The 12,512-nt window shown below is 40.9% G+C and overlaps 1 protein-coding gene across 7 annotated transcripts; it reads left to right on the forward strand.

Annotated features, from left to right (window-relative positions):
- Positions 1-127: 127 nt before the first annotated feature.
- On the forward strand, positions 128-11,543 carry tnk2a (tyrosine kinase, non-receptor, 2a). Of its 7 annotated transcripts, none has more exons than XM_056738787.1 (18): positions 128-294; positions 1,311-1,441; positions 2,727-2,776; positions 2,882-3,059; positions 3,632-3,702; positions 4,196-4,423; positions 4,575-4,727; positions 4,811-5,088; positions 5,170-5,296; positions 5,375-5,521; positions 5,602-5,696; positions 6,026-6,220; positions 7,646-7,737; positions 7,884-7,928; positions 8,026-9,383; positions 9,460-9,555; positions 9,642-9,769; positions 10,134-11,543. In XM_056738787.1, the coding sequence occupies exons 3-18, from the start codon at positions 2,729-2,731 to the stop codon at positions 10,138-10,140; spliced, it is 3,246 nt and encodes a 1,081-aa protein (XP_056594765.1). In that variant the 5' UTR covers positions 128-294; positions 1,311-1,441; positions 2,727-2,728; the 3' UTR covers positions 10,141-11,543. The 7 variants fall into 7 exon arrangements, with proteins under 7 accessions (XP_056594765.1, XP_056594770.1, XP_056594768.1 ...); XM_056738792.1 differs by having other exon boundaries at positions 4,217-4,423; XM_056738790.1 differs by having other exon boundaries at positions 1,376-1,441.
- The last annotated feature ends 969 nt before the right edge of the window (positions 11,544-12,512 follow it).

Below are 12,512 nucleotides of genomic sequence, written 5' to 3' on the forward strand. Positions count from 1 at the left end.
CTTATTAAACATGATATTAACAGCTTTATGAATAAGTTTAAGAACAAAATCGCATGCTTTGAACCGCACTGATACTGAGACCCCGCCCACTCTGTGTGCTCGTGAGCGTGCGCTGTCCCTTTAAGAGATCAATCCTGAATGAACAAGCTGAAGGATTACAGCCGCTAAGAAGCTAATTGTCTTTAGTTAAAATTAAAATGATGTCCAAGTAAATGATTTGTCTGCCTGTTAAAATCCTTTGCTTGCGTGATATAGGACCGAGTCGGCGTTCATGGTGATCACGAATCACCGCAGGTAACCGAATCCTATTGCTGCATCATTACAACATACAGTAGCCAGCCTGTGGTCCTTATCGGCATCTAATGTGCTTGATTGTAACTGCATATATAAATATATATATATATATTACCTTACGAATGATTGAAACGCTTATATATGACTATATCTCTATATCAAATGTAAAGCGCGCACTGGTTATACAGCCCGGGCACGCGCCGACTAAATAATGTAACGTCACAAATTTGCATCATTAGCGACTGTTTTGGACACGGGTAGATTTCTAGTTATCGACTCTTATTTATATTAAATGTGTATCTAGTTTAAACAATTATTTAAAAGCTATATTCAACGAGAGGCCTTGAACGACAGTGATTTTCCTAGTGAAAAATAACAACACAAATTGTAATGTTTCCCATAAGAGATACCATTATGAATTTGTGTAACATTAAAACCATTACAATTCCTTTACGTAGTGTGTTTTGGGCCTTATTTCATTAGGATTTAATGGCGTTGATTCACATCCATCAGGTAACATCCCACCAATAGAACACAAGTCATACATTAGAGATTCACACGATCATCATAGTTCAGTTTTATATACGATATGATCTAAGATGTATTTTCCTTGTGATACGAATGTTTTTGTTACATTTATATACAAAACATGAACATTTCATCAAATTCGGAGTTTCTCGATCTGTTAAATGTTAAATCCTTTTATCACCCTCCTAAATAAAAACAAAAGACGTGGGAACTATATTTCTGTTTTTCAAGAAATGGAAAAAAATACATATTAAATGATTGCATACTGCGTTGTCGTGCATACTTTTTATTTGTTAGATGTTTGCCAAACCCAGTGACAAATATAAAGGGAGACTAATCATAATGGTTTATGGCTAAAATTAAAAACCACGAAATATGGAGATACAGGGTTTCAAAAGAAGGTTTGTCACGACTTACAAAGGTTATAAACGCTCAGTCTCTCTGTGACGTGGGTCATGTAGGCCTCTATATATCATTTTATTTTGCAGTTAAATGTTTATTACACTGAGGGAACCTTGAATTCATGTGCCTATCATGGACCTGTCAAACACAGGATGCTGGACACCTGTCTGAATTCAGTAGACACTGTCTGAAGACCTCAGGGCAGACCCAAACATTGGTAAGACCACTTCTGGATATTTCATCTAAAGCTAAAGACAAGGATGTATCAAAAAATTTGAACAGCCTACATTATGAAGTCCTAATGTTTGTAGGCATGTAGGTGGGTTAGAGATAGCATGTGCCATCTGTTGACACCTCTTACTCATGTTCTAGTCACTAAGGGTAGTTGCGTCACTGTCATGGTGATGATGTGCTGTCATCGACCTCCGTTTATGAAGGTTTGTATGTTTAGAGGCAGAGTGTGAATATATATGTTTGTTCAGTGTCTAAAAAAGCGCTATATAAATGTAACAAATGATTGATGTCATTTGTGTCTGCGGGCAAACTATGTTCATTCAGGGTGTTTGGAAACTCATACAGTCTGCACACACTTTACTTCTCACACATACTCGCATTGGAGACTGCATAATTCATCAGTAATGAATGTGTCTGCATGTGTTATGTGCATACCTCCCATAAAAAGCTATGTTGTACACACTCTTTCTCCATATACTTGCTTTATATATAAAAGCTTGCTTCTGATTGGTCAATTTGGTCATTGCATATTTAAATATGTTCGTATGAGGTCATTACTGTTGTCCTAGATACTTAATTCATTTCATTTCTGTACTAGTTTAGTATCTCTCACTTAAACTGTTTAGTGTGATTTGTACATTGAGTCCAGATCCAACATATAGTCGGGTTGGGTACAAATTTCAGATCCTATAATTTAAACGGTAGTATTTCCAGGTAGATGCTGACAAAGAGAGAGTGTTTTGAGGTCTGCCTCACTTGTACTGCAGCTCTCAGTGACTCAGCAAGAGTAAACACAACGCAGGATACGGGATGAGAGACTAAAAACGGACAAAAATGACTCAAGACGGGCTATTAACAAGCCTTTTATTCACCAGACCCAGACTGGAGACTTAAGATGAAGAACACGGCGGATGTTGACATTTTGTTTGGAAAACCGGACGATGCTGCAGTTAGCCAGCACACTAAAAACGTGAATCGAGAAGGGTGGGAATAATCTTTCACATTCATTCTCAGAAGGTTTTGCAACAGAAGACCCACAAGAGACTGTTGTGCACTGTATTGCATGGCCGCAGAATCAAATTACACTTTTTATTCTCCCTGCAACTTTAGCTTACGAAAGAGAGTTTCGAGCTGCTGATGGGAGTGAAAATCATACCGAAATATCTCATACATCAGAGGAAAAGCTCAAGAGTTTTCTGTGAAAACAGGACACACCCTGAGGGAGTGCGATTTACACACACTCACTAAAATCTTTGCTTTACTCGCAGAAATGGCGACTGCCTCAGATTACCAGAGGCACTATAATGTGAAAGATGAGGTAAATACAACATTTACTGTTTTTTTACTGTAATGCCAGGTGATTTTTTGAAATACTGTGTGCATACTGTTTTGCTGTTTTGTGTGTGTTTGCGTGCACATGTAGGTAGACGGTGTGGAGATGCAGTCGGACGAGGGGACGGAGTGGCTGACAGAGCTGCTGACGGATGTGCAGCTCCAGCAGTACTTCCTGCGTATCCGTGACGACCTCAATGTCACACGTCTCTCACACTTTGACTATGTCAAAAACGAGGACCTTGAAAAGATTGGCATGGGCCGCCCAGGTGAATGGGCAGGACAGTCACTTGTTAAATGCTCACATCCAACCAACTAGTCAGTAGGACTAATATATGTTTACTATTAAAGGGATAGTTCTCCCAAAAATGAACAGTCTGTTATTTACTTACCCCAAAGTTGTTTCAAACCTGTATAAATGTATTTGCTCTGTTGAACAAATAGGTAAATATTTAGAAGAATCTCAGCAATTTTCAGCTGTGGGACATGTAACACTAGTAGAAGAAATTAAATTGTCAGTCAAAAGTGCCCCAGAACTGTTGATGTTCCTAAATTCTTTGAAATATCTAATTTTGCGATTAGCAGAACAAAAAAATGATATAATATTTTTTCGACTGTGGTAATCGAATAATGTCCCATAACTGAACATTCCTCCAAATATCTTTCTTTTCTCTTTATTCGAACAAAGGAATTTATATAGAATTGATTTTATGATTTTTTCATATAAATTATAATTATAATGAATAAAAAACTACTCTTGGAAAGAGTTTTAATAGTTATTTCTCTGTGCATTTCAGCTTTGGGTTCCTATCATTGTTGCTGTGTGTTTGTGGTTCTTTAGGACAGAGGCGTCTGTGGGATGCAGTGAAAAGAAGAAGGGCCATGTGTAAGCGCAAGTCGTGGATGAGCAAGGTATGGTGTGGATCTTAAAGGAACAGTTCACCTAAAAAAGAAAATTCTGTCTTTCCCATTGACTACCATAGTGGGAAAAAGTTGTTTATAAGTTTCTTTGTTCTGTTGAACACAACAGAAGATAATTTAAAGGTTGTAGGAAAACAAACAGTTCTGGGGCACTCTTGACTACCATTGTTAATTCTCCTATGGTAGTCAATGGCGGCCAAGAACTGTTTGGTTACAAGCATTCTTCCAAATATCTTCCTCTGTGTTCATCATAACAAAGACATGTATACAGATTCGGAACAATTCCAGGATGATTTTTTATTTTTGGGTGAACCGTTCCCTTAGAGCATTTTTGTAAATACTGTGTCATAATTCTCCACTACCTTAAAATCTTTGAGAACATCTGCTATAGTGTATCACAACTGCCTTAAAGATACTTTGAGACATAGTTCTGGCATTCCCATACCTTGCAGACAGAGGCAGGTAGAATCACCCTCAGCCGTAGTCTCTGTGCTTGGGCCAGCAGGTATTCACCGGAAAGCGACCCGACTCTGATGTCCACACCCCAACATCACTCCGAAGTTTATCCCCCTCCCCGGCACAGCCAGAAGGCCAGCCAGCGGATCTCACCTGCCTTATCGTTGACCGAGACCTCACCCTCAACGAGAAACTAGGAGATGGATCCTTTGGAGTGGTGAAACGTGGAGAATGGCAAGCCCCCTCAGGAAGAGTCGTAAGAAACTCCTAATAATAGTTTTCCTGTAGCTCAAATTGTGAAGCATTGTATCAGCAGCGCAAAGGTTGTGCGTTTGAACACGCATGCCAATAAAAAATCAGTGTGCTCTGTGTTTTAATGTAAATGTGCACTTCTGTCTGTGTTAAAGCTGAATGTGGCCGTGAAGTGCCTGAAGACTGATCTGTTGGAGCAGGGTGATGGTCTAGATGACTTCATAAGGGAAGTGAATGCCATGCACTCGCTCGATCACCACAATCTCATTCGCCTATATGGCGTCGTCCTTACGCACCCCATGAAGATGGTGAGGGCGGAGAATCATCCGGAAAACTAAAAATGTGATAATTAAGTAACAAATATCTAAAAATCGTAACATTTTTGTTTCAGGTGACAGAACTTGCCCCATTGGGTTCTTTATTGGACCGCCTGAGGAAGCGACAGGGTCATATATTGATATCAGTGCTGTGTCGTTACACCGTTCAGATCGCCTGTGGCATGGCGTACCTAGAGTCCCGGCGGTTTATCCACAGAGACCTGGCCGCACGCAACATCCTTTTAGCCTCTAATGACCTGATCAAGATCGGTGACTTTGGTCTCATGAGAGCCCTGCCTAAAAACGATGATCATTACGTCATGCAGGAACACCACAAAGTCCCTTTTGCCTGGTAAGAACTCAATTTTCTTTCGCTTTTTATTTATGATCGATTTTTGTGATCCAGGCCTTGTTGACTTTCTCTGCTTCCCAGGTGTGCTCCAGAGAGCCTGAAGACACGTACCTTCTCGCATGCCAGTGACACTTGGATGTTTGGAGTTTCATTGTGGGAAATGTTCACTCACGGTCAAGAGCCATGGGTTGGGCTCAATGGAAGCCAGGTATACGCGCATACATTACATGACCATTTGTGTAGCCGTACAAGTTAGTATTTATATTTTTTGTGCCCTTCTGTATAGATTCTTCACAAGATCGATAGGGAGGGAGAGAGGCTTATCAAACCAGAAGACTGCCCGCAGGACATTTATAATGTCATGCTACAATGCTGGTCACCCAAACCAGAAGACAGACCGACATTTGTGTCCCTCAGGGACTTTCTGGTGGAGGTGAGATATCAGATGACCACTTGTACTGGTACAGTTTTGTGTTATGTTGTTCTCATATTAAAGTTGCAACTTGTTTGTAGACCATGCCCACAGACATGAGGGCACTCCAGGACTTTGACGAGCCTGACAAACTTAAAATTCATGCCAATGACATCATCACCATCATCGAGGGCAGGTCTGCATGTCACCTTTGCCTTTTCTTTCATTTAGATTTGGGTAAACCCAAGAGACATGAATGCACATTGAAGGTCTGCATTTCTGCAAAATCTGAATGTGCATTCTCAGACAAAGTACAGAATAATAATACGTAGTGGTTAGATGACAACACAGACCTCTAGTGTACATCATGATAGCATGTCACATCATCCAGGTGAATCTAATTTGTGTAGCTTCTAACCAAGGCATGTTAAATACAGCACATCTGTAATTCGGCAGTAATCATAATAATTGGACTCATTGTATATTTACATCTTTTCATATACAATCCTATTCTCTGTGGTGCAGAGCGGAGAATTACTGGTGGAGGGGTCAGAACAGACAGACTTTGAAAGTGGGACAGTTTCCCAGAAATGTGGTGACCTCTGTGGCTGGCCTGTCTGCTCAGGACATCAGCCGACCTCTCAAACACAGTTTCATCCACACAGGACACGGAGACACAGACCCGCACCGCAGCTGGGGCGCCCCTGACAAGATCGACGAGTAAGACACTAGCAGTATAAAATATATCTCATAGATCTCTTTGCTTTACATGTTTTGACCACTAGAGGGCAGCAATGTGTTGTTTTAAAGGTATAGTTCCCCAAAAATTAAAATTCTGTGATTATTGTTCCAATCCTGTATACATTTCTTTGTTCTGCTAAACACGAAGGAAGATATTTGGAAGAATGTCAGTAACCAAACAGATCTCATTTCCCATTCACTGCCATAGTAGGAAAATAAAGACTATGGGAGTCAATAGTGAATGAGATTTGCATCCTTAAATTTCATGTTTGCGCCCGGTCTGAAAGCGACGGCTGCAAATTGTCTGTCAAAGAGAAAACGGCGTTGATAGTTATTATTCAGGTCACCCCTGGGATGGAAACGGCTATGTTATGAGAGACAGTTGCTAGTCTCCCTTTCGAACTTCAAGTTCTAGAGCTCTGCCCTTCTGAGTAAGGCACTTGGGTGCAATAGATATTCGTCTGAGGTTTCAGTCGCAGACGCTGTAGTTTACACATGATATTTAAAAATTATTTTAGGGACCGATCAATTCGCTTCATAATATGTTAATATGTTGTCAGGAGCCGCGGGGATTACTTTTGAATTGCTTGGATCTACTTTTTGACCTTTCTTTTTTATGATAGCTCTTATACCTCTCATCAATCAGGTCCTGCCCTTCATCTCTCTAAACATCAGTCCCGCACTTTATTTTCTCAGTCCTGCACTGAAACCAAAACCCCAGATGCGCAAACGCTTTGGCTCCAATGGACACGCATGCAGTTTGGATTAGGAAAGGTGCACCTCTCTGAAAACTTAAACAAATGAAGATCATTTTAGATGTTTAATTATGACTTGGAGCATCGGGATCGTGAGACGAGGACAATATATTTATTTTCTATGAAAAGCTCAAATTCTCACAAAATCCGTATTTTTCCTGTAGCTCAAAATTGTTATGTTATTAGCTGCTGCTCAATTGGTGTCATGTTTTGCACTTAAATAACTTGTGCAGGCCAAAACCTGAAACTAAAGGACAATACATCCCCCTTACATCTACCCCCCCCCCCACGTATGGCTGACACCTTTTCCTCCTCTTCCGAGTTTGCAGGTATGGATTTGTTTGGTGACTGACAATCCTACAAATATCTTTGGAAGTTTGGAACAATCTGAGGGTGACAGAGTTTTCATTTTTGGCTGAACAATCCCTTTGAGCAATCCTATGAAAACATTGTTAGTGTTTTTCAGACATTTTAATCCCGTGTCAGACAAAAGCACACTTCAACGGCAATGTTAAAGACTGAGAGCAGGCCAAGATGAAATTTGTGAATAAAAAGAAGGCTTAATGAAACTTTCTAATCAGAAAAACTGAAAACTTTTATGTGGAGGTGCACTTACTTATTTACCACATTCTTTGTGCTTTGTGTTCAGCCTGTATCTTGGCAATCCAATGGATCCTCCGGATGTTCTTGGGTTTGATTCGACTTCAGCCAAGCCTACCAAATTGCCAAACCGCGCCAAAAGTAAACAACCACTTGATCTTACTGAGCCGGAGCTCAACTGTTCTGCTATCCACAACATTCTGCTCTTCTTTGAATTCATCACATATTCTCTTTCATGCTCTCCCTCTGCCGTCTGTTTCTTATCTTTGTTTTTCTATCTGTGTCAGAACAACCTCCTCCAAGGCCTCCTAAGCCAGCAGTTCTTCTTAAGAGTAAGAACCATTTCTATTCCTATTTGAGAATCTCTGGTAGAACGTTTCTTTCTTGCCTTATTTCCTTTGATTGTTAATTTTTTATTCATGTTCCCAGAACCGTTCTATGATTCTGTGCTTGATGATGATGACGACGACGACCTGATAGTGACGGGTGTAAAGAAGCTCTCTCTTAAAACCCCCACATACCTGGGTTTGCGCCTCCGGCCTTGGGAAAGCACCAGCCCGAGGGACTTCCTCAGCGAAGTCTCTCTTATTGACTTTGGAGACGACAGTTTCAGCTCCACCTCGCCCTCCCCCATTACAGAGACGCCCAATCCCAGCACGCCAAAACCAACCCTGTCCTCCGCCGCTTCCATCCTGGATATGGCACCACCGCAGAGCCCCAACCGCTCCCTGCCTAACCCCTTGCACCCCACACCCGTGGTGGATTGGGACGTGCGTCCCCTGCCTCCTCTCCCGGCGTATGACGAGGTGGCTGTGGAGTTTGAGGAGCAAGAAGACATCGAGGTGCGTTCCATAAACGCATCTGCCGCGCATGTAGACGAGATGCGATCAGAAGACGACACTAAAACAGACCATAATCGCACAATAGAGGACAACCTCTTCCTACCATCCAAACGTTTTGAGGAGAGCCACTTATTTTCACAGTCGGCAGACATCTTCAAGGAGCTTCAGAAGGAAGTGATGGTGAAGCTGCGGGTCCCTCCAACGGGACGTTCCCTTCCGTCTTCACCCCTTCTCGTGCCTTCGACTCTCACACCCCACCGCCAGATCATCCTGCCCTCCTCCTATGAGGACAAGCCTCAAGTCCCCCCTAGACTCCCTGTCCCACCCATGCGGCCCTCTAAGCGGGCAGGAATATACGGCAGCAGGCTTTCGGTCTCACTTGGTGACCCCGTCGATGTGAGCCGTTGTCCTCCTCAGATACCCCCAAGGGATCACGCCGTGTCCCAGCCCAACTCCCGGGCTCCAAGTCCTTTGGCACCGCAGGGCGGCTCTCCTCAACAAAGATCTAGCCTTTGCTGCGTCGGGTCGCTAGGTTCCTGCCTCTCCCCATCGTCGTACTCATCAGCGCCCTCCAGCTCCTCCACAACCTCTTCCACGTTGACATCCACCACAAACAGCTCCCAATATGGCTCAACTGACATAAAGCAGACTCCGGCAAAGATCCCCATCCTGCCTTCAGTGTACGGAGGTGTGAAGGCCACCACTACTCATTATTATCTTCTGCCAGAGAAACCAGCGAATATGGAGAGGTTTGATCGCTTCGTGAAGGACCCAGAGGGAAATGATGATAAAAGAATCACAAATATGGCCACCGTGAGGCCCATGGTCCAACAGCAAGTCAGTAATCCCCTGCCTGCACCTAACAACAGCGTTAACTCACAAAGTCTGGCATGGCCGAGTACACCCGCACAATCCGGTGTCTACAGCCGTGTCCCACTACAACAGGTGAGAAAATGCCATTATTAAAGCAATGAATAATGTTGTGTTGTGATGATTTATTGGCGCGGTTCTGTGTTTGTAGGTTCAGGAGGCGGTTCATGGCGTAACTGTAGAGGAGTGTCAATCGGCCCTTCAGACTCACACTTGGAACGTTCAGGAGTCTGTGAAATACTTGAAGGTACAAGAGTCTGAGGGACTCGGAAAAGGAGGGTATTTGTGGTTTAGTAAAGCATCCAATTGTATATTTTTTTCTTTTTTTTGTAGGTGGAGCAGCTGTTCCGACTCGGTCTGAAGCCTCGATCTGAATGTGTGGAAGTTCTGGAGCAATGTGGCTGGAATCTGGAGCAGGCCAGCACCCAAATGCTGGATTCCTATAGTCCATCTAGACATAGGTACAGTAGTATACTTATGCATGATTATTAATTTATACGGCAAGACTTTGCAATAAGGTTGTATTTGTTAACATTAGTAAAAGCATGAGCTGACAGTGACCAAAACTCCTACGGCATTTATGAATCCTAAATGGTAATTTCAGCCTTCACTAATACATTTTTCAATTAAACGTTGTAGTTTTTAACATTAGTTAATGCACACTTAACTTAGCTTAACTTAAGTACATTGGTCATTGTTGTTTATGTTTGTTAATGCATTTACTAATGTTAACAAATACAACGTTCTTTTAAAGTGTTACTGTTTATACAGTATTACGGGTGATTAAGCGCATATCAGACTGAAATCTCTCATTTTGTGTGTCAGGTTCTAACAGTAAGAGGATGGAGCCAATGATAATCAAGCTTCACAGACGCCACATCAGTAGTGCTTATAATAAATGCAAAGTTCACTTGCTTGACATAAAATACTGTGAATTACAAAAAGGGACAGCGTACAAGGTTTTGTTGTACCCAACGCCCGCTTAGTAAGTTTTCAAATCCATTGCTTGACTGCATATGTCGTGATTTTCCAAGACTTCTTTCTTCAGTCTGAGAAATGCCTGTAGTTTATTCAGTGTATTTATTGTGAAGATGTTGCACTAGCACAAAAAACTTTGGATGTATGGACCTGTATTAGGCCTGTTTCACACAAATTTCAACTGTTGGCGGTGTGGCACTGCTTAGCAGAAGCATATACAGTTTAGGTATTGTCAGAGCCTTTTTGTTTTGTCGTGCTGAAATCAGTAGAAAATAAGGAGCGTATGGTCAAAACTCTCATTTCAAGTGTAATGTCATTTAATTTATGGCTTTGAATAAATGAATGCTTAACGTGCTAACACAGAAATTATTGTATTTTGTATATAGCACTACAGTTTTCTGACGCGGCGTGAAAGTTTAATGTGCTGCTACACTGACGTATGAAACAGGGCTAACACTCCAGTCCTCCTTATAACTCTCGTTCATGAAGTTGCATGCTGAACACAGATCTCATTGATGCTTATGAGCTTTCGCTAGATTTTCAGGATTTTCAGTGCTCGATTTATCATGTGCCATGACTACAATATTTATTGTATTTATTCGTTTCTTTGCCAGAAGTCTTCAGTCTCTTGTGTTTATTCACAAGACCACCAAAGACATGCGTCACGTTCTTTCATTTGTTTACACAGTCACTGCTTCATCAGCCATTTTGAATGAAGAACAAGCTTTTTAGTTTTGGATAAGTGAACGCTGGACTGAACTTTGTTGCACGCTTTGCGATTTTTCTCAGGTTCAACAACTATAATTAGTCTTTTGGCGAAGAGTGGATCACATGTATTATTATAAGCATTTGTTATACACGTGGAATGGTAGCCTTTAACAGCCTTGATGTGCTTTAGTCTTCTATTAGAAAGTAGTTTATTTAAGTTTGTCGATAGTTTACAATTACGCGTCACACTTTGAATCAATCACACACGGAGGCTTCTGCTTTGCATTGTGTAATGTTCATCATCTCTGTGTCCAGATGCTTATAACTAGCGTTTACTGCACTTGTATTGTGTAAATGTCTATGCAATCGTTGGTGCAATACAGTTTTTAAAATATAGCCTGTGTCAGTGCTCACCTCATCATGTAGTTCACTCCACTCTTTCGGAAGTGGTTTGCAGAATGACGGGCTTATTGTAAAAGCTTTATACATGTGTATTGCATACCTATTTATCTGTATTTTTGTAATAAATTAAATCTTTAAAACTTGTCACAGGGATAGCATTCTTTATGGCTTATATGGCTTGTTTTTATTTTTTAATGAACTGAATAGGTTTACTTTACAGGATGCGCATGCACCTTTGTAATTACATTCATGTTGACTTGCTACATATACTGGAACTCATTTACCACCGACGTACGTTATAAATATAAGGAAACCATTTCTGCCCCTAATAAACCATGTCAGTGATGATGTGGAATTACTGTTATTATATAACTTTCAAATAGTCAAGACTCTAATTTTATTAACTAATCATTAGTCTGTTGACTAAATAACCCTGATGAGAGATCTGTTTTCATCTGGGTGTCAACCATATAATCAGAACATTTGATTGCTTAATTATATCTAATAGTTATTCAGATTAAAAATATGCTGCTGTGTCTGGGGTTTAGTTTGAGGTCTTCTCTGAAGTTAAATTTTTCCAATTCACTGGTAATATCCTATAATATAACATCATTTGAATTTTCGGTTGAAGTATCCCTTTAAGCTCTATGGTTATGCATGCACCCCAGTCTCCTATTAAATTCCACTTCAAGTGTGCAAATTACCAGTTTAATCAATAATTGATTTGAGGGGTGAGGGGTCTCAAAATCCCATAGCCATGGCTAAGCTTCGTCTCTTGGTCTTTCAGTGGCTCATTGATTATTTCAATTATTTATTTGTTAGATACTGTTTTAATCACATCACATTGATCTACATCCAACTTATTTTCTTCTTTAATTTACATGTCCAATATATTTAATAATTCAGCTTTTAATGAAGAAATACACAAGAAAAAACACGATTACTGTGCCGTTGAAAAAAAAAGGTGTGAAAATAAATATGGGGCCTCATTTATAAAACCTGCGCACTTTACGATCAGATCCGTTTTATAAATGAGGCCCCATGTATATTTTCACACCTACGCAAACATCCATGCCAACGTTCGTATTTATAAAAATAAAAAGTGCTTAGCGCCAC

The sequence above is a fragment of the Triplophysa dalaica genome, chromosome 23 (assembly GCF_015846415.1).
Source record: "Triplophysa dalaica isolate WHDGS20190420 chromosome 23, ASM1584641v1, whole genome shotgun sequence".
Lineage (NCBI taxonomy): Eukaryota > Metazoa > Chordata > Actinopteri > Cypriniformes > Nemacheilidae > Triplophysa > Triplophysa dalaica.